Raw genomic sequence first — 21516 nt, 5'->3', positions numbered from 1 at the left:
CCACCTCCCCCATCCATTCATTGAAATGCAGATCTTGACACTTTCTCACACCTTAAAGAAATACAAATTGGCAAGTCAAAGGAGCCTGCAGTAGATGGCTGTTGTGGGTTTTCCGGGCTGTATTGCCGTGGTCTTGGCATTGTAGTTCCTGATGTTTCGCCAGCAGCTGTGGCTGGCATCTTCAGAGGTGTAGCACCAAAACACTCTATACACGACAATAGCCCTGCAGAGAAGATTAGCACATCAAGCACCAATCCATATGCAAAAGAACCTCCTCAGGATACAGTGAAGCCTCCCGCCATTAGCATTCCACACCCTGGGAAACTCTTACAGGATGACTCAGCTCAACCCCACCCCTCCTGAGTAGATATAAATGACCTGCCAACATCTTTTCCACACTGTGACACTGAGAGATCTCTGTCTTTTGGTGCTACACCTCTGAAGATGCCAGCCACAGCTGCTGGCGAAACGTCAGGAACTACAATGCCAAGACCACGGCAATACAGCCCGGAAAACCCCCAACAACCATCGTTCTCCGGCCGTGAAAGCCTTCGACAGAATACATCGAGCCTGCAGTACTTGTTCTTGCAGCAAAAACAGAGCGGAATGGTGCTGTGCCCTCCAGACTCACTCACAGATGCAATGATACAAAGGGAGCCCCCGTGAAAACGGCATTCACGTGCACCAAGCATGAATAGCCTGCATATGAATTGAGGACCCACGTAAAATCCTGCACTTGCGGAAATACACGTTGCCCCAGGTACATGGCAAAGTGTATTTCCACTACTCTGTGAGTAGGAAGGTGGAATTCTGGATTCTCTGTGAACCGCAGCAGCTCCTGAGTCAGCCAATCTGTTGTCTCTCTTCTTTTGAAGCGCCTTCCATAGACTCTGATGGGAAGTGCCTGAGCTACACGGTGTCCGCAGCTGTGGTGGGAGTGCTGGCATTGGTGACACTTCTCCTTTTGAGCTTGCCTTGGATTCGACTCTGCCCTTCAAGGCTGGGTAATATCAACTTCAAAATGACCAAAAGGAAGTATTTCTTCACATAACAGCCATAATGACAGGGGGAGTCCATCCCTGTTGATTCTCCATCCCCTCTTTCTGGCGTTTGATACCTCCTCTGGAATGGTTGGCTGAGTTGGGAGTGGGGGAATGTCATACACTTTTGGCTCTGGTCTTACTTGACCGGCAAATTCCATAAGGTGCCAGGGGAGTGTGGCTCAGCCCGCCATGGGGTCATGCAGAATTTCATCTCATCCCCCATGATGTTTAACTTCTACATGAAACCACTGAGAGAGGTAAGGTGTAAGTAAGGTGTCACCACTATATGCCCAGCTCTGTTTCTCTTTAACATATGGGGTGGATGAGGGCCAATAAACTGAAAATCAATCCAGACAAGATTAACAGTGCAATCCTATGGAACGTTACTCCCGTCTAAGGCCATTGACTTCAATGGGCTTAGACTGGAGTAACTCTCCATAGGATTGCCTTGTGAGGTGGTGTTGGTCAATGGAGAAGCTGCTTGGGGAGAGCAGAGTAAGCTTATAGTGGAGGGAGTTACACTCCCCCGAAGGAGCGGGCTCATAGCTTGGGGTGCTACTGGATTCTAACCTATGGTTAGGTCTCCTCCATGGCGTGTAGAGCCTTCTATCAACTTCACCTGGTTGGTCAGTTCCTCCAAATGTGTGATCTGGCCACGGTGAACCATGTTAGGATTACTGTAAAGTGCTCTTTGTGGGGCCACCCTTGAAAGCAGTTCAGAAACTCCCCTTGCTCCAAAATGCAGCAGCCAGGCGATGGTCAGGGGCAGGCACAGTTCAAAGTGCTTGTTCTTACCTTGATTGATTGATTGATTTACATCATTTATAGTCCACCCTTATCTTTAAAGCCCTAAATGGCTTAGGGGAAGGGTACTTGAAGGACCAACTCCTCCCACACTGTCCAGCCTTCCATTTAAGATCTGCTCTCTGTGCCCCCAACTTCAGAGGTGAGGCGGGTGATGATGACTAGAGGCAGGGCATTTTGTGTCTTCTTGCTGGCTGCTGATGGCAACAGGACGCTGGAGCTGATGAACTCAGCAACGCTTGATGCTCGCTTATGCGCTTAGACATCTCCAGTGTGGATTCAGCCTCATTTCCAGGTGAAAGTTTGCCAGGTGGGAAGGAGAGAACAGCATCCTCGTTTTTCTTTTCTTCTAAGGGCCAAGCTACAAGTGATGAATGACACTTGCCTGGCAAGTGAACAGACTCACGTGTATTCCTCCCTGTTCACTTGCCATTCACTTGTGCTCCAAGAATGGCAAGTGAACAGGGAGGAATACACGTGAGTCTGTTCACCTGCCAGGCAAGTGTCATTCATCACTTGTCACTTGGCCCTAATTCTCTCATTTTTCCTTTCTTCCCAAGGATTCCAGTCCAGGGTCTCCGAACCTCCGTCTTCTGAGATATCACAGGTATGGGTCCAGCTTTTCAGGGCACAGTCAAAGACTGACACTCACATCTTCCTTCAGTGTATGATCTGGCCATTTGGGTACCTGTCTGAATGCTTCTGGTATCATCATCGGTGCAGGGCCTAACACCTGGAGTGCTTGTTTTAAAAAGAGTGAATACTGATTCATTGTACTTTGTAAAACTGGGGACAATTTAATCAATGGTAATCCTGATAATCTACTCAATGCTGCAGCCCTCATTTCAGCCTTCACTCCCGTTCGGTGTCACTTGTGAACGCGCCTGCTTCCTTCAAGGTGCTTAAGTGGACCTCCATCCACCTGCTGAGACCGAATGCCCAACTTAGTTGTGAAATAGCCTTGCGTGTCACCGACTCCCAACCTAACCAATTTTGAAGGCTTGTTCTGAGGATAAAATGAAAGAATCCCATGGATGCTTCTCTGAGGGCCAAACGAAATGTGACAGTGTCCTCATGGCCGCCACAGGGGATGCTAGAACAGCAGGATTTCAGTCCCGTGGCACCTTAGAGACCAACAAGATTTTCAGAGTATAAGCTTTCGAGAGTGAGCGCTCCCTTCTGCAGACAGGGACACGGCTGCCTAAAATGTGACCACCTAAAAGCCAATTGAAAAATGCTGGAAGGGCCCGATCTTGATAGAGCCTTTAGTGCCGCATTCTTTATCCCCCCTCCCCTTGCACCTTTTATAGTGCTGAAATAGCCACAGGTGGGGTGGGGTGGTGGTGTCAGCACTTGATAAGGCACAGGGGGAGAAACACGAGTGGCTCAGCCCACCGCACTGTGGGCCCAATCAGGATCAGACTCTTGAGAGGCATTTTTAAATAATAATAATAATAATAACTACAGTTATATACCGCTCTTCTGGACAGATTAGCGCCTTGCCCAGAGTGGTGAACCAAGAAGTCAGTATTATTATTGTCCCCCCAATAAAGCTGAGGAGCTGGGGCTGAGAGGAGCGGCTTCCCCAAGGCCAGCTACTGAGCTCATGGCAAGGAGTGGGATTCGAACCAGTAGAGTGCTGATTCACAGCCAAACCACTTAACCACTATACTACAGCAGCTCTGCCTTAAATCACTGGCAGCAGCATCCCTGTTGAGGCCACAAGGGCAGTTTCGTGTTTCGTTTGGCCCTGTGCCCCTCGTAGAAAGGACAGGACACAAATGAGATGAACCGTTTATGGGGCCAGAGTCAAGCCACGGGGGACTGGAGTCTGGGTTCTGGATGCCTTCCAACAAATTTCTGACTTGACTCCCATTTTATGTCGAAGCTGATTGCGATACAACTCAAACTTCTAAGGCGGGGCAAGCTAAAAACTGACAAGAAACGTTCTTTCCCCCCAATCTTTGTGACACAGGAAGGCATTTTCTACGCCCAGCTGGCTTTTCCTTCAAGGACTTGTGACGGTAACAAGAGGAATGGAGCATCGTACGCGAAAAAGCTAAAGCTGTGAACGACCTACAAGGAACGGGTGGACTGTCAGTGGTTAGATGCTGCTCTGGGGTGCTGGCATTGAAACTCCCTCCCAGGCCCAGACTCTGTCATGACGCAGCCGCCTGGCCTCAGTCTCCCTTTTGTAATGTTGCAATCCATAGTGATTTCCCCTATGTGGCTATAGAGGAAAGGCGTGTTAAGGATTATGAGACATTTTGCACACCAGACGAACTAAATAAAGGAATCTTAAAGATGCACCTGACCGTTCGTTGTTTATTTATGCCTACTGTGGCCCTTCACCTGATTTGGGCCCTAGACAGTTTAGTGTTGGTTTCTACCTTCCCTCTCAGTCCAACCAGAATCCCAAATAGATTTAAGCCTTCAGTTATCCTAATCTGAACTAGAGGTACCCGAGAAGAACTATATTTCCAACAACTGTAGTCCAAATGATTCATAAGAAGAAGATCCCTTCTGGGTCAGAGTGTGTAGAAGTCTTTCTTTTTGTCTGTCCTGAACCTATCGCCCATCAGCTTCATTGGATGCCCTCCAGTTCTAGTATTATGGCCTGTCCCAGGCAAAGTGGTAGCAACTGTAATAAAAGACAGTACTATTGCGCACACAGAGGAGCAAAACCTGCGGAGGGAAAAATCAGCCTGGCTTCTGCAAAGGTGAGCCCTGCCTCACCAATCTTTTGGAGCTCTTCGATAAAGTGAACAAGCCTGTAAAGATAACCCAATAATAGACATTATAGAATTGGAATTTCCAAGGCTTTTGACAAAGTTCCTCACCAAAGACTCCTGGGTACGCTTAGCAGTTATGGGATAAGAGGACGGGTCTTCTTATGGATTAAAGGTTGGCCGGAAGCAGAGAGCAGGAATAAATGGACAGTTCTAGCAATAGATCCAGAGGAGTTAGCCGTGTTAGTCTGTAGTAGTGTAATGTACTGGTCGAACTCTAGCTTGATAGAGAACTCAAGGCTATGATACCATTGGCTACTAAGTACGGGTGGCAGCAAATCAGAAGAGCAAGATTAAGACCAATCACTGAGCTGTAAATAAGTTACATTGTATATGAGTTATGCAAACGATGGTATTCTAAAATACGTGCTCTCATTGGCTATCACTATTCAGGGGGTAGAACGGATATGTATATATATTGAGGGTTTCTGTTCAGTTTGTGTTGTGTGTGGTTATACTGAATAAAGAGCTGTTGGTTTACTTCAAGTCTGAACCCACTATTTAATAAGTAGCAAAATCAAAAAGAGTCCAGTAGCACCTTTAAGACTAACCAATTTTATTGTAGCATAAGCTTTCGAGAATCAAGTTCTCTTCGTCTGATGCATGGTACAGAAACTGGGCAAATATAGAAGAGGGGGGAGGAGGAGAGAGAAGGTGCATTTAGGGGGGGAGAGGGAGGGTGCAACCAAAACATTCCTTTGCTAGTAAATGTAAACATCTCCTTTTGGGGTCAGTTGGCTTGGGTGAGGCTTCAAGGGAGTTTGCCCTGTAGTTTGCAGCAGTAAAACAGCTAGACCATCCAATTCCTATGTAGCATAAGCCTTCGATAACCACAGCTCTCCCCGTCAGATGCATCTGACAAAGAGAACGTAAGCGGGAGGGTCCCACAAGGATCGGTATGGGGGGCCCCCCAGTGCTATTTACATTGTTCATAAATGATCTGGAACTGGGGGGTGAGCAGCGCAGTGGCCAAGTTTGCAGATGGCATGAAACTGTTTAGGATTGTAGAAACAACATCCAACTGTGAAGAGATCCTGGAGGATCTCCACAAATTGCGTGAATGGGCAGCAATGTGGCAAATGAAGTTCAGTGTAGGCGAGTGTAACGTCATGCAGATTGGAACAAAAAAATCCCAATGTCAAGTATATGCTAATGGGGTCTGAACGATGGTGTGGTCTGACCGGGAATACTATGCGCAGTTCTGGTCATAGTAGCGCAAAAAGGACATTGCAGAGCTGGAAATCCGTACAGAAGAGATCAAGCAAAATGAGGGGGGGGGGGTTAGAGTTCCTTTCCCCTGAGGAAAGGCTGAAGAGTCTGGGACTTTGCAGTTGAGAAAAGAGACGACTAAGGGGGGGAGGGGGGAGGGATATGATAGGGGCTTATTAAGTGCAAGCGGACAGAGCGAACTCGTCTCCCCCTCCCGAAATACTAGACCTCAAAAGGCACACAATGAAGGTGACGGACAGAAGATTCAGGGCAGACAAAAGGAAATACTCCTTTACTCAACGGGTGATTTAAATGTAGAATTCGCTGCCAGGTGGTGTAGTGATGGCCGCAGGCCTAGAAAGCTTTTGTACGGGATCTGACAGATTCATGGAGGACAGGACTATTGGCGGATATTTTATTTATTTTATTTATTTTATTTTATTTATTTTCTTTGGATTTCTATTCTGCCCAAGTGTCTCACTCAGCGCAGAGCAGCTTGAAGCGTATTCTGGCAACACATGGGATCTTTTAAGGTGGTGCCTGCCACAGACAGTACTTCTGTTTTCAATAGTGTTTTTGGGGAGGGGAAACCTCCTGAATGAGTAATTGCAATCACATTTTAATTGACCAAAAGGTTTTCAACGAATGGACTTATCCAGGGCTGTTTTTCTGGGAAAAGAGGTGGTGGAACTCAGTGGGTTGCCCTTGGAGAAAAGGGTCACATGGCTGGTGGCCCCGCCCCCTGATCTCCAGACAGAGGGGAGTTGAGATTGCCCTCCGTGAGAGCAATCTCAATTCTCCTCTGTCTGGAGATCAGGGGGCGGGGCCACCAGCCATGTGACCATTTTCGAGGGGTTCCGGAACTCCGTTCCCCCGCGTTCCCCCTGAAAAAAAGCCCTGGACTTACTGAATATTCGACTGAATCCTGCAGCCCAATTTCAGCCTTAAAGCCCTTATCCTGGGCTTGTCAACCTTTGGTCCCTCCGCCCTCCTTCTGCGAGATGGAGGATACTTTCATTCTAGATGGGTGGGAGAACGTTTCCTTGCACTGCTTAGAGCAAGTGGAGTGGCCTTTAAGAAGAGGAAAGGAGGTGGGCCTTGCATGCTAGAGGCAGTACGAACTATGGAGATCACAGTATGATGTATTTTGGCCTTGGGAAGAGCCAAATAAGGAATGACCAACTGTACGTCTGATACTTCATTTATTCTCTGGCTTTTGGCCCAAGTTGGACTCCTAACCAGGGACAGAAAAGCACCCGAAGTTTAACATGTGCACTTAAAAATGCAATCCTGTGCAGAAATCCATAGGCTCAGACTGGAGTGACTCTCCGTAAGACCGCACTGTCATTCTCACAGATTACAAGATGATAAACTCTGGGTCTGGAGATGTCCAGGTCAGTGGAAGACGCAGCACATGTTTTACATGCCGGAAGTCCAAGGGTCAGTTCCTGGCAGGTCCAGATAAAACAATTTCAGGGGCAGGTGCTGAGGAAGGTCTTTCACGGCCTGGCAGTGGCTGCCGTTCAGAGAAGACGTTGCTGAGCTAGATGGAGCAGGCAGCTTCCTATGTACAATTCCTTCCTTGTGTCTTTCAGTCTTCTAAAAATGATGAAAACTTTTAACAAAAGACACTCTCAGTCCTCACAAAGCACGTTTCCACTCCTGTAGTGCACTTCTGCATAGTCAGTCTGGAACAGAAAATGGAAACATCAAAGATTATTCTAAGAAAGGATGCTTAATTAATGAGAGCCAGTTTGGTGCTGAAAGCCAGTTTGGTGTGGTGGTTAAGAGCGGCAGGACTCTAATCTGGAGAGCCGGGTTTGATTCTCCACTCCTCCACTTGAAGCCAGCTGGGTGACCTTGGGTCAGGTGCAGCTTCTAGGAGCTCTCTCAGTGCCACCCACTTCACAGGGTGATTATTGTTGTGGGTATAATAATGACATACTTTGTAAACCACTCTGAGTGGACATTAAGTTGTCCTGTAGAGCGGTATATAAATAGAAGTTATTATTGTTGTTGTTATTTATTTTTTAAATTTCCTATGTCTGTAAATCTTTTGAACCTTTTCTGTCTGTGACTTTTAAACAGCATTCTTGTATCTCATTCACAACATTCAGCATTAACCATTGCATTTTCTTCTTGGGCATTTTCCATTGAAAAAGCAACTTGCAAATACATAAATATCCAGAAGTGGCACAGTATAGACTAAATGGAGTTCTTAGCACATTTTTACAAACGTTTGCCGAAATTATTAGCCCATAAAACATGGTGTAGTGGTTAGAGTGTTGGGCTAAGAACTGGGAAACCTGGGTTTGGATCCTACTTTGCCAGGGAAGCTTACAGGGTGACCTTGGCCCAGTCTTGCACTGTTGGCCTAGCCTACCTCACGGGGCTGTTGTGAAGATAAACTGGAGAAAGGGAAAATATTATAAGCCACTTTGGGCCCCCACTGGGGAGAAAAGTAGGGTATAAATGAAGTATAATAAAATCAGCAAACATTTTCACTCTCCCACCTGCCCATTCTTCTCTTTCTTTCTTCTTTGTGGCATTTCAAAGGACTGGATAAAAATATACAGCGCCCACTGACCCAAGATGCATTACCTCATCCGAGAGGAGGCCATTTTTTCTCACCACAGAGGTCCAATTGTGTTGCCATTCACAAGCCCAGTGACATGAAATTGTTCACAGACTCCTCTGCAAATCTAGAAACTCCTCTGCAAATCTTCTAGAAACCCTGCATGCATTTCCTCCTCTACGACATCTTTTTGAAAGCTCAGTGGACAAGAACACATTTACCTGTGGGATCTCCCTCAAGGGTGTTTGACTTGCTCCTTGCTCTGCATTTCCTGTGTGGAGAAAAGCAACTTCACTAATGAGTTTGTGGACTTCATCACTATATTGCCTTACATATTATCTGCTGCTTTAAAAATGTACTCCTGTATACCACCAGTGCTCCATGTTGTCTAATGTTAGTCCTAGAATTGATTGTGTTCTGCTTCAGTATTTTTTCTACTCTGTATTGGATCCTTGCTGATAGTATGGCTTTGTAAACTTCTTTATATTTACCTTATGGCATTGTTTATGGAAATGTCCTTTATATTGTATGGAAATGTACTTGATACTGATTGTACTAATCTCATACTGTGTAATCCGCCTTGAGTCTCAGTGAGAAAGGCATAAACAACAACAACAACAACAACAACAACAACAACAACAACAACAACAACAACAACAACAAAAGAAACACTGGCCGTTTCCACACGGGTTACCTTCCCTCGGAACGACCCGGAACATCGCGCAAAAAACATGGAAGATTGCATTTTCTCGCGTGAGATTTGCACAACGTCATGCAAATCTCGCGCGAGAAAACACGATCTTCTGCGTTTTTTGTGCGATGTTCCGGGTCATTCCGAGGGAAGGTAAGCCGTATGGAAAGGGCCTCAGTTAAATCTGAATGACGGCTGGGTGTGACACAATTCTTCTTCTGAAGGCATTACTTCTGGCAAGATGCTTCCTGAAGAGCAGGATCAACGGCAGGACCAACAGGACAATAATGGAAGGAATCCCAAGATATAAATAACGACGGCAGTTTCCTGCAAAAGGACGGGGGAGAATCAAAATGGTGGTCAGCCACTGTTGGGCCAATCTAGGGCAAAAGACAGGGGCAAGCAGCCGCAGCCCTGCAGTGTGTGTGCTTGGCACCATCAAGGCACCATCTTAGCTGACTGAGGCCGAAGTCTTGTGCCTCTGTCCTTGGGAGCAATGGAAGACGGCAGGGAGCAGTCTGGTGCCGCATCCTTTCCCTTGGCCTTCCATTCCCTCACCTCATGTGCCATATCTTTACTGAGAAATGTGCTCTCGAAATCATACACTTCTCTCATAACTGAGATCACATAATGCTCCTCCTTAAAAGCGGACACATTTTTTGGGGGGGGGTACACACTCCTTGTCCTTCAAAGCCCCCCAAACTTCATCTGTCCTCTCAGCCTGGTCTAATCCTACCCATGACCTTCACAAACTTCATACACCCCAATGTCTCCTGCTCCCCATCTGCCGCCACCCCACCCCACCCCCCCGGCACCCTCTTTCCTTGGCTCTTCCTTCCATATCTCCCATGTCAGGCCACCACTATCCCTTCCTGCCCCCCCCCCCCGCCTCAGAGTCTACCATTTCCCAGAAAACTTGCTACTGGGTATCAGAGGGTCCCACTTTGTAAAGCTGAAGTTCAACTAGAAGGTGTCAGTTTCTAAGGACACATTACAGAATTTAGCCGTTATAATATAAATCCCCTAGCGGACAGAGTTACCTGTTCCTTCCTACTGTACCTGTGTCTGTGGGCATCGCTGCGCTGGTGTCTCTGTTCTCCTGAAGTGAGCAGGTACGCGCCTTCTCTTCAGTCCATTCCCTCCGAGGGATCATCTCTAAGTGCCAAATGCTGAAGACGCCTTCCTTGTCTATCTCACCAACGCCCTTCTGGTCCTGAGATAATTCTTTGCTAATATCCCAGGAGAAATTGTCCCAAGCAGGACTTGCGCCAGACATGAGGCAGAGGAGGGGGACGCTGTCATCCAGCTGCATGCCCTCCAAGGAGGAAGGTACCAGGGTGGAAAGGCGTGGTCTTGGAGTCCCTAAAAGGGCATCAGGAAGGATAATGATAAGCTCTTTCATTAGATTTTTATCTCAATAGCACGTATTGCTTGGAGTTTTGTGAATGAGCTCCGAAGTGTGGGTTTTTTCCTTATAAATAGCAGACAGGCAGTGCCTTGATTTGCCTGCGACCACAGCTCAGATGGAGGGAGTTTAACCCTTTCCCCCCTACCCCACAGAACTACAAATTGTCTTCATACCAAAGTCTGTGTAACAACCTAAATGTTTGCTCCAACAAGCAACTACGCAGGTTCATTTCAGAATGGGAAATAAAAAAAAGAAAAACTTGAGCACTTATTGGATTCCTAGTATCGAAAGAAAACCAACTTCAGGCCAATTGACATTAACCACTCCAGTGATGTGCTGTAAGAAAGGGTGTGTGCATGCGGATTGCACAGCACCCTACACCCCCCACATCACTTTTCTGACACATAACTAGCCACTACTGGAGAGCTTAATTCTTTATCCTCTGAACTGCAGTCTCTGGCCAACTGGGAATCACAGTCCAGTGTCTACCGGGGAATTGGGATCCCCCTTGGTCTCCTGCAAGATAAAAGGATTCTCCTTTCTCACGATCATTGCAGGGGTCTGTTCTGAGGAAGTAAGCTCTGACTCACAAAGGCTCATATCAAAACAAATGGGGTTAGTCTTTAAGGTGCCACTGGACTTTATTTTATTCTCTCTTCTTTCCCTTCAGACCTTTGAGAAATGTATACCAGAGCATCCCTGCTCATGGGTGGAGGGTGTTAACAAGACTGCATACAGAAACAGCAAATCTTTCTCAAACCTACTACAAGCAAACCCTTGGTCATATTTAAGCTCCAGTGTGGTGAAGCAGAATATTCTTCCATGGATATTCAGTGGTTAAAAGCTGCATGAAAAGTGTCCATAAAACAAAATACAGATCTTCCAAGACTTACCTGCAAGTTTGTTGAAGAAAAGGAGAGATTTTTATTTCTTAAAACAAATTTTACAAAGGAAAGAAATAAAATATCATTGGAGGGTCCTGTTTGCCATAGGAGTTGCACTATCTAAGGGTAAAAGAATAATTATGACAGTCGAACAAGCTAAACAATTGGTAGAAGAATTATCAATCAAGAACATGTTAAAGGAGCGTGAGAATGGAATCGAAAGAAGATCTCCTATCATCTCAAAAGAGAACACTCCGAAAACAAAGAGAGGAAAGAAGAATAAAGGAGCATTAGATTAAGAATAGGAAAAATTCGATCAGGCTGTACCATTAGAATAAAGTGGATAAAATGAAGATTGTATCAATAAATATCAATGGTATAAACTCTCCCTCCAAAAGAACAAAAATACTGAACTTATTAATCAAACAAAATGCAGATATGTATTCAAGAAACCCTCATTAAGAAAAGGCATGAATATATTTCAAATAATTTATTTTAAATAATAATTTTATACAATTTATATACAAGAGAAGACAATGAAGGGATGGCAGAAACAGATAAATACGGTCATATGAAATGCTAAAAAACCAAGAATTAGATTTAAAAACCTACAAGATGAGAAAAAACTCTTTTTGGACACTCACCTGTGATGATCAGTCTAGCTCCACTGACGATTCTGACATTCCAAGAGTTATCGATGCCACAGTAATAAACTCCAGAATCATTTCTTTGCACGTTGCTGATGGTCAGATTGGGCATTCGGCCTGAGTACTTCCCATCTAGGTATGAATTCCTGAAACTCACGTAAATCCTTTGCAGGCTTTTGTCTTGTCGCTCCTTGTACCATATAATACTCCACTCATGAGAGCTAAGTTGGGGTTTGCAGCGGAGCTGTACCTTGTCTCCAGGAGATGCCGCAATCTCCTCCAGTTTTTCTATTATTTTTGTATTCTCCTGGGAACGAGCAGCTGCAAAGAGGAGCAAGAATTCTTAGGTTACAATTAAATGAGACTTACTTCTGAGAAGACCTGCTAAGGATTGCTCCCTGAGTGTGTTGGTGGGAGGGTAATAGATTAAGGAGAGGAGGGAAATAGATATGTACATGGGAAAGGGAATGCTCACATTCACAGCTCACATTCTATAAATGCTGTCCATGCGCACTCTGGCTTATCTCCATTCCTGTGCTACTGCCATACCTGTCAACATGGCCGGCAGGGGCAGCTGTGGGACTGGCATGGCCCATGCAATCTGTATGACTGACTTGCTTCTTGCTAGTAGTTCAGGTTATCTTGGGGTTTGGGGGCTGATTTTTCTATGCACAATTCTAAATTTCTGAGTAGGCACTATCAGCATGAACTAATGCTCCATGCCTGGTTTCAATGCACTACTTTTTAATATTTATTGAAAGCAATCAAGAGCCTGCCAGCCATCTCATTCTGTTGCAAGAAAAATAATTTCCAAAAGTGACTTTAAAAGACATGCGCTGGCCGTGATCCAGAGGTCCTGGCGCACATTGGCAGGCTGAGAGGACCTTTTGCTGGCAAAGATCTCTCCTGCTGAAGGCCGGTGGGAGAGGAAACAAGGTTGCTGTTCTTGATGCTATTGCCTTAAGATCATAGATATTGGCTCAAACTATTAAGGCTCAGGAAAAGAATATGTTTGTTGAATTAACAAACACATTTATCTATTAATTTTTTAGCTATTGCACGGAGGAAGCACCGACTCTCGAAAGCTCCTACCCTGGGCATCTAGTTGGTCTTTAAGGTGCTACGGGGCCCGAATCTTTCTCTTTCACTATACTCTTTGGTGTTATCCAAAGCAAAAAAACTGATTTCAAGGTTTACTGAGGTAAAATAATTTACTATTAGTATATCTGAAATGTGCTATGCTTAACATGAAACATACACCAGGACTTCCCAAAGAACTTCTCAAAGAGAAGAACTGTGCTATTACACGCTTACAGTATATAAACATTAAATGCTGTATTTTTTCTTCCTTTCCTTTGAACAAACCTTGCTATTTCTCAAGCATCTGTATGAATGTAATTAATTATGTGAGAAGAATGAATGAAACGGGTTAGGATTTGAAAATACTTACTGTGCAGAAAAAGTAGAATCATCCCTGCAAAGTCGAACCACATCTTCCAGTTCTATTCAACTTCTTCCAAACTCAAAGTTGCAGGTTAAGAGATCTTTTCCTTTTTCTTTTTCAAAGTAAAGAGATCTTTTCTTTCTGCAGTCACTTTCTGGGGGTATAAAGAAAAAGGCTGGGAGTTGAAATCCACCATCATCCAGCCCCGAGACATACAATTTGAAGGACCTTTGGACGGCTATTTAGTAGCTTCTTTTTAAGAACAGGTGGGCAGAGAGCTTTCTGGAGGAACTATTTCCCTTGGCTCTTTAGCACATTCTGAGAAAGAAGGATAGCTATAGCATGCTAATATTTTTAGCAGAAAATCCAAATCCTTCCACCCAAACATTTTTAAAAATATATGAGAAAATTGCTAACAACTATGCCTAAGTAAATCGCAAACTATCCTTAGTGCCAAAAATGTGCCGGAAAAGTGGCCTCGTGGCAGGGCAGACTGCAGAAGGTTGCAGCAGCTACCAAAACTGCAACCACAGGACCTCTGGAAAAGACCTGGAGGTCAAAACAGGTGAAGCAAGGGGGGGGGGACACCTCTAGTCCTCTCATGGCTAGGAAGGTGCAGATAGCTGAGGTTATGCCGGGACTGAAATGCCTACGGTTGATTCCTGCGAGAGATGCCTCACCACTGACCTTTCGCAGGGCCACCCAGCCTCAGACTGCACAGCACACAGAGGGGGGCCTTGGCAAGAACCTGTTGTGACATCAGAGTCCTTCCTCAAAGCTGCGTCTCAGATGTGGGTTTGGGGCTCATGTTTTCTTGGTCCAGCTGCTTTCAGCGATGCTCCTGGCCAACTGCCTCATGCTACCTCCACAGGGAGTTCTTCTGCTTTAATGCCTTGAATCGGAGACTATTTAAATTCGTAGGCACTCTGACACCTGTAGGAAGGTTTCACTGCTCTTTAGCAGAAACAAGTTGCAGATCTTTCAATACTTTCCTTTGGGGGGTTTGGAGGCTCATTGAGGCAAAGGTGTTCCAACCCTTTCTTCTTTGTTTGGTCACCTCCTTCTGAAGACTTGAGGAGTCTGTTGTATGCCATGCGAAGTTTTTCCTCCCAGGGATCATAGAATCATAGGGTTGGAAGGTACCTCCAGGGTCATCTAGTCCAGCCGCCTGCACAATGCAGGACATTCACAACTACCCCCCCCCCACACACACAGTGACCCCTGCTCCATGCCCAGAAGATGGCAAAACACCTCCAGGATCCCTAGCCAAACTGGATGTTTGCCATCATTAGCAACCTCCTCTTTGAAGAGCCCCTGAAAAGCTTCTGGGGATAAAGGTCCCTGCAGTGCCATCGGAAAAACTGGAATGTTCCAGGACAAAGTTCCAAAAGATTGGATAGACCACTGTTTGGTTCCACTGTGGTGGTCAGAAGAATCATTCATTCATTCATTCATTCATTGACAAGAATTTTACTCCACATTTCTGCCCGCACAGCACTGTCTCTCATCTGCACACCCCAAGCCATCGTTTGCTGTTTTTGCTATGCTCCACACAACTCAAACAACACAGTGAAGAAGAACTCTGTTAGCACAGTAGCTAACAGTAGTGTAAATAACATTGCTACTGTGCTAACAGAGTTCTTCACTGTGTTTATTTGGGTTTATTATTGTCATCCCCTCACGTGTAGTTCTCTACCATTTGTGTTGTCTATGCTCCACACAACTGGCAGCTCACATCATGCACAAGCTTCACATGTCAAGTGAGGCTCAGGTCCTCTGGCAGCGTCAGTCATAAAGAAGAATGTATGGTCTCGCAGGTGCCTTCTTGGCCGTCAGAAAAATACTGGCCCCGACCTTTTCACTCACGAAGTTTCAAGCGGTTGCTGCTTTATGCCTTGCAATGCATCTGGAAAACCTGTGCTGTCCCAAAGGCTCAGGGCCTAACGATCTGGAATTACAAGTGATCTCATAGAATCATAGAGCTGGAAGGGCTTTACAGACCATCTAGCCCAACCCCAGCCCAATGCAGGAACAGCCTATAGCATCCCCAACATGTATTCATTGGAGGCTGCCAATGAAGGGGAACCCACCACATCCTTAGGCAGCCGATTCAAATACTTAAAGAGAGCAATTCTGTCTCCCCTCAGCCTCTTTAGATGGGGCACTGGAACTGCTTTTCCCTGGGTTCATCCTGTGTTACCAGAGATGTGTGAGTTATGTGCCATCAAGTCAACTCCGACCTATGGCAACCCTATGAATGAAAAACCTCCAAAACGTCCTGTCATTAACAGACGTGCTCAGATCCTGCAACCTGGAGGACATGGCTTCTTTTATTGAGTCCAGCCATCTCGTTTTAGGTTTTCCTCTTTTCCTACTGCCTCCCGCTTTCCTAGCATTATTGACTTTTCCGGAGAATCTTGTCTGCTCATGATGTGACCAAAGTACGATAGCCTCAGTTTTGTCATTTTAGTTTCCAGGGAAAATTCAGGCTTGATGTGATCTAGTATCCAGTTATTTGTCTTTTTGGCCATCTATGGTATCCGCAAAACTCTTCTCCAGCACCACATTTCAAATGAATCCATTCTCTTCCTGTCAGATTCAGTTTTGTTTTCCCGGCCATGTCGGACGCTCCTCTCCACAGGTCCGGGAGGAAACGTCCGAGCAGCCTGATCGGGCGGTTGGCTCGCGAGGGTTAAGCCCCAGGTCTCCCAGTGAGGGAGCCAGGGTCTGGAGCGCGGCGGGAAGAACCCCCTGAAAGCAATGCAGGGGGTAAATTGCCCGTTTGCTCCAACGGAGGCCGGCAGACTTGCGCAGCACATCGCGTGCAGCCGGGCCATGGAGAACGGCAATAAGCAGATTTAAGGTGAAAACCTGTAAGTAAGCGAATCCCTTCTGATTTCTAAGCGTATGTGAAGGATTGGTGGGAGTTGAAGCTAAGAAGGTGTGGATTTCTTCCCCTTCACGGAGTTTCAGAACTTAGCTGGCGCCCCCCCCTAAGATGGCGACGAGAAAGCAGAGCCCTGCAATGAGTAAATCGGTGATGGCGATGTTACAGGGGAAGGGGGAAACTTTAGAAGAGATGGTCAGACGAGCAGTCTTTGAAGCTATGCAGCCCTTTGTAGCGAAGATAAACAAAATGGGGCAAAAGGTTGATTCAGTGGAAAGCGAAGTGAAAGCCATTAAAGAAACAGCGTCTGGAGCAGAGCAGTCTGCACGCGAAAACGCAGTACTCATGAAAGCAACAAGTAAAGAAGTGAAGCTCTTGGAGAATCAAATAATAGGATTGCAAGTGGACCATGCCCAAACGGTACTGCATCTTCAAAATGTAAAAGAGGAGCAAAGTGAAAATTTAAAAGATTTGGTGTCGGGACTTTTGGCGTCATTCGCAAAGGCAACTAAAGAAGAGTTAAAAAGCGATATTTTGGAAGTCCGTCGGACATCTTCAAAGTATGTAATGAAGCGTCAGCTGCCTTGCGAGATTATTATTGACTTTTCATCTAAGAAGACTCGGGACACCATCTTATATAATTCGTATAATGTGGACTTGGACTATTTGGGCAACAAGGTTAAAATATTGAAGGCTGTTCCATTTCTGGCTCGTAAAAGAAGATTTAAGTATAAAAGACTTGCGGCTTTCCTGAGGAAATATGATGTAAAATACAAATGGTTGTTTCTGGAAGGCATCTGGTTCAGATATAAGGATCAAACCTACAAGATAACATCGGAAGTACAGCTGAGGGACTTTTTGTTCAACCATCACGAGTTTCAGCAAGAAGAAAGTTCAAAGTCTGAAGGGGAAAGTGGGGGGGAGGAGAGAATGAGCGCAGCTGCTGCAGCTGCGCAGAGACAACTGAAACTGAGACGCGGGGGGGGGGGGGGGAGAAGACCTGATCCTGAATGTAGTCTGTATTGTATAAGATCTACCAATCTGATAGCATATTAGAAAGTTAACTTTAAAGAAAAATTGCAGCATGAAGGGAATACAAGACATGTAGAGTAGTGTACGTTTTTTGTTTATATGTTGCTCTTCCCTTTTCCCCAGTCCCCCCTTTTTCCCTTATATCTTTGTAGTCTTTTGTAGTTTTCCATGTTAGATATTAAAAATTTAAAAAAAGAAAAAAATTTCCTGTCAGTTTTCTTTATTCTCCAACTCTCACTTCTATACACAGTAAATATTCTTGATACTGAATGTGCTAATCTTGCACTGTGTAATCTGCCTTGATTCTCAGTGAGAAAAGTAGACTATAAATGACATAAATAAAATAAATGGGGAATACCACAGTGTGGATTATCTTGATCTTGGTTCCCTAGTTCCTTCATGGCTGCCCCAGCTTTTTCTTTATCTGTCCTACATGGCACCTTACAACCTAGTATTTCTATGGTTCTGGCTACTACTATTTCTCTGTATTCTACATAAATCTTGTTACAATTTTCTCACATTGGGACAATCCCACCATATATGCAGGGGTGTCCTTTTCCCTTAGATCTGGGCCCAACTCCATGTTAAACAGCTTCAGGGTCTGTCCTATGCCCAGTCAAAGTTAACTCACTCCTACTGGAAGGAAACGAGGTGGGATATTTATTAATATCTTTCTGCTCATGTCACTTCTGGTAAAAACTAGACGTGTCATGGCAGACTCTCTAGCATTTTGCAAAAACTCTATGATTTTATCTGTTTTTACCAGAAGTGTCATTAGTGTGCCGGCACAATGCTGGCACACCAGGCGCAGCCCCACATCCTCTCAGGGGGTGCTGGCTGTGGCCTGGCAACCCTACTTTGACTTCAGGTTGCTATTCTTAGGGGGTTCATTCTGGCTACCTCTCTCTTTCTTTCTTCTCTCTCTCCATCCTCCCAGGGAGCAACATGTGTTCTCTGGACGTCTCTCCATCCTTGAGTTAGATCAGGAGCCTCCACCCTTTTTGAGCTTGAAGGCACCTTTGTCATTCCAACACGGGATGGTGGGTGCAACTGTGGGAAGCTGAGCCAATGTCAGGGACTTCTGTTTTTGCCTTTGGAGAAATCTAGAGATAACCCAAGGGGGTGTGTGCTGCCTATAATTTAACTGATCACAAATCTTTTGACTTCCTCCTTAATACTTCCGATTTTCTGCCTGAGAACAACAACAACAACAACAACAACAACAACAACAACAACATTCAATTTATATACTGCTCTTCAGGACAACTTAACGCCCACTCAGAGCAATTTACAAAGTGTGTTATTGTTATCTTTACAACAATCAGGGCTTTTTTTCTGGGAAAAGAGGTGGTGGAACTCAGTGGGTTGCCCTGGGAGAAAATGGTCACATGGCCTGTGGCCCCGCCTCCTGATCTCCAGACAGAGGGGAGTTTAGATGGCCCTCCGCGCCGCTCGGTGGCGCGGAGGGCCATCTAAACTTCCCTCTGTCTGGAGATCAGGGGGCGGGGCCACCGGCCATGTGACCATTTTCAAGAGGTTCTGGAACTCCGTTCCCCCGCTGTCCCCCTGAAAAAAAGCCCTGAGAACAATAATCACCCTGCGAGGTGGGTGGGGCTGAGAGAGCTCTGAGAGAGCTGTGACTGACCCAAGGTCACCCAGCTGGCTTCAAGCGGAGGGGTGGGGAATCAAACCTGGCTCTCCAGATTAGAGTCCTGCTGCTCTTAACCACTACACTAAACAGGCTCTCCAGTGTAAGAAGGAACTCACACACGTGCATCAACTTTTTATTTCCTTGAAATTCCTGAGGCAATTCTTTCTTTTCTCTTTCATCGTGTTTACAGTCATGCCAAGCAAGCTACGGAGCGGTTCCCTGAGGAACAGGAAAAACAATGGAAGGCCAACTGTAACTGCCTTTTCAGCTCTTTGCAGGACCTTGTGACAAATATTGAGCAGAGAAGTTCTCATCCTGAAGCACACACTGAAGCAACCCCACCCCCACCCCTTTCCCCCTCCATAATGCAGGTTGGAGACTAAAACGGCTGCTGCAGCTGAGCTGCGTTTTGCAAGGGTTGAAATCTGAACGTCACTCAAGGGGTTTGGGCACTTCCGAAAACAGCCCTTGTGGTGTCCGTCTCCCAGCCACTTGGGCTCTGCTTGTGGCTCCCAGGCAGGACAGGGAAACCACACAGAGAGGCAGGGTTGTTGAGGCAGGATATTTATTAATATCTTTCCGCACAGAAGTAAGAAACAGGCATAAGTTTTGTTTTTAACAAAGGGCAAGGAATCGAAAATGAGATCTGATGGGCCGGGAGTTCCTTCACTCTCAAAATCTCCTCAGTTGATAGCACGAGGGCTGCTAATTTGCGGTTGGGAAATTCGCTGAGATTTGGGAGCAGAGCATTGGGAAGATGGGGGTTTGGGGAGGGGAAGGTCCTCAGCAGAGCATAATGCCACAGAACCCACCCTCCAAAGCAGCCACCTTCTCACTGTTGCCTGGAGATCAGTTTTAATTCCAGGAGATCGCCAGGCCGCACCTGGAGGTTGGCAACCAGCTTCCACCTCAACTTTGCTTCGCAGGAGACAGAGCAGCTGGTAAAGCTGCCATCTTTGCTTCCTGAGAGAGTTCATGTACCTTTTATAACTTTATGTGGAGGAGAAAGGAAAGTTCTGCATAGAACCCGTTCCCCATCTCCTCTATCTGAGGGAAGATTCACCTGTTGAATTTCTGCTTGGCAAAAGAGTCTACCCAGATAACCAGCTGGCACCAGCAGCAGCAGGGCTGGCTCAAGGGAACTGGTCCAAAAGAGGACAGGGCTGCTGTGTGAAAGAGGGGGAGGCTGGCAGTTGGAGGTTTCCTCACGAGAGATCACCTCTCACCCACCCAGCGGCCCTCTTAGCCGAATTCCACCAGTGGGTGTCGGCTGGCGGCCTGTGACCCACAACTGGGCAGCAGCTTCATCCCCCCCCCCCGCAAGTGGGCCACAGCAGCTCCACAGCCATCTGTGGGAGGGGAGATGGGCAGCGGGGCAGGTGAGCTTTTCTGCGGCATTCTCTGCCTGGAGGGCTCGGGGAACTGCTGCCTGTTGGAGTGGGTGGCGCTAGTCTGAACGGTCCCGTGGTCTGAAAGGGTGAGGCATTTCTTTACAATTGACCCAGGTTTTGTGTGGCAGGCAGGATTGTCGCTTGGCATCCTGGGGGTGACGACATCCCGGGAGAGAAGTTTTGAAGTTGCAGGAGGCCACGCGGCAGCAGGTGCTCCTGCTCTGGCCCGGCATTGGCAAACAGGCCTCCCATTCTGCTGTGAGAGCAAAATCCCACAGAGAAAAGAGGAAGGAGGGAATGCAGGGGCAGGAGGAAGGTGAGCCGCAACATACCAGAAGGTGGTCTGAAGGAATGCCAAGAGCATTGGGGAGGGCTTCCTTCGAAGGCTCCCCGTCTGAGGCTAGGCTGGGAGCCCAAAAGGACAGGGCCTTCTCCAAAGTGGCACCCTCCTTCTGGAACTCTTTGCCTAGGGATGCTTACCAGGTCAGCTCACTGTGGACTTTCCAGAGGTTTGTCAACACTTTTATTTGCCAAGGGAGGTCTTGGTGGTATAAAATGCTTGCAGGGGCTCGGTTTTATCTTAGTTTTGTTTTACAATGTCGTTAAATTGGAACAGACTGCAAATTTTCATTTTTATGTAAGATCCCTTTGCCAGGCTAAAAAAGAGTGCAAATATTTCTGTAAATGAAGTTATTAGTCCAGCATCCACTTCCTGAGGACCTCCCATAAGCTAAATATGGGCACGCACGCACACTCCTCCTTGTTTTGTTCCTTTTACTGAAAGACAACAAGACGTCTAGTTTCTCACTTGCTCTTTGAGAACGACCTTTCTGCATGAGCTGCCCATTTCTGTGCCTTAAGCAGACCAGAGAGACGTTAAAGGGCCCGTGTTTGAGCAACAGTTAGAGGGCAAGCCGGCCAACAACTAACCGAGTCAATGTTTCTGTTCCTTCGCGTCTGTTTTCTTTACACCTCTGAAACCCATTTCTTCATCTGAAATAAACAGGAAGCTTTGCAGAAATGTGTGTGGTTTTGTGGAGAAATAAAGTGTGAAGCTTTTA

General features: G+C 46.2%; 1 protein-coding gene across 1 annotated transcript; it reads right to left on the bottom strand.

Moving 5' to 3' along the window:
* Window positions 1–7090: 7090 nt before the first annotated feature.
* On the bottom strand, window positions 7091–14200 carry LOC129340991 (uncharacterized). Its single transcript, XM_054995865.1, has 7 exons — window positions 14182–14200; window positions 13501–13648; window positions 12048–12371; window positions 10171–10473; window positions 9343–9438; window positions 8642–8691; window positions 7091–7533 (listed from the first exon to the last, which is right to left on the bottom strand). Exons 2-7 carry the CDS (start codon window positions 13541–13543, stop codon window positions 7480–7482), a joined length of 870 nt encoding a protein of 289 aa, XP_054851840.1. The 5' UTR covers window positions 13544–13648; window positions 14182–14200; the 3' UTR covers window positions 7091–7479.
* Window positions 14201–21516: the final 7316 nt, after the last annotated feature.

The sequence above is a fragment of the Eublepharis macularius genome, chromosome 1, assembly GCF_028583425.1.
Source record: "Eublepharis macularius isolate TG4126 chromosome 1, MPM_Emac_v1.0, whole genome shotgun sequence".
Taxonomy (NCBI): Eukaryota; Metazoa; Chordata; class Lepidosauria; order Squamata; family Eublepharidae; genus Eublepharis; species Eublepharis macularius.
Note: the sequence above shows the minus strand (reverse complement) of the source record. Positions and strands in the feature narration are given on the sequence as shown.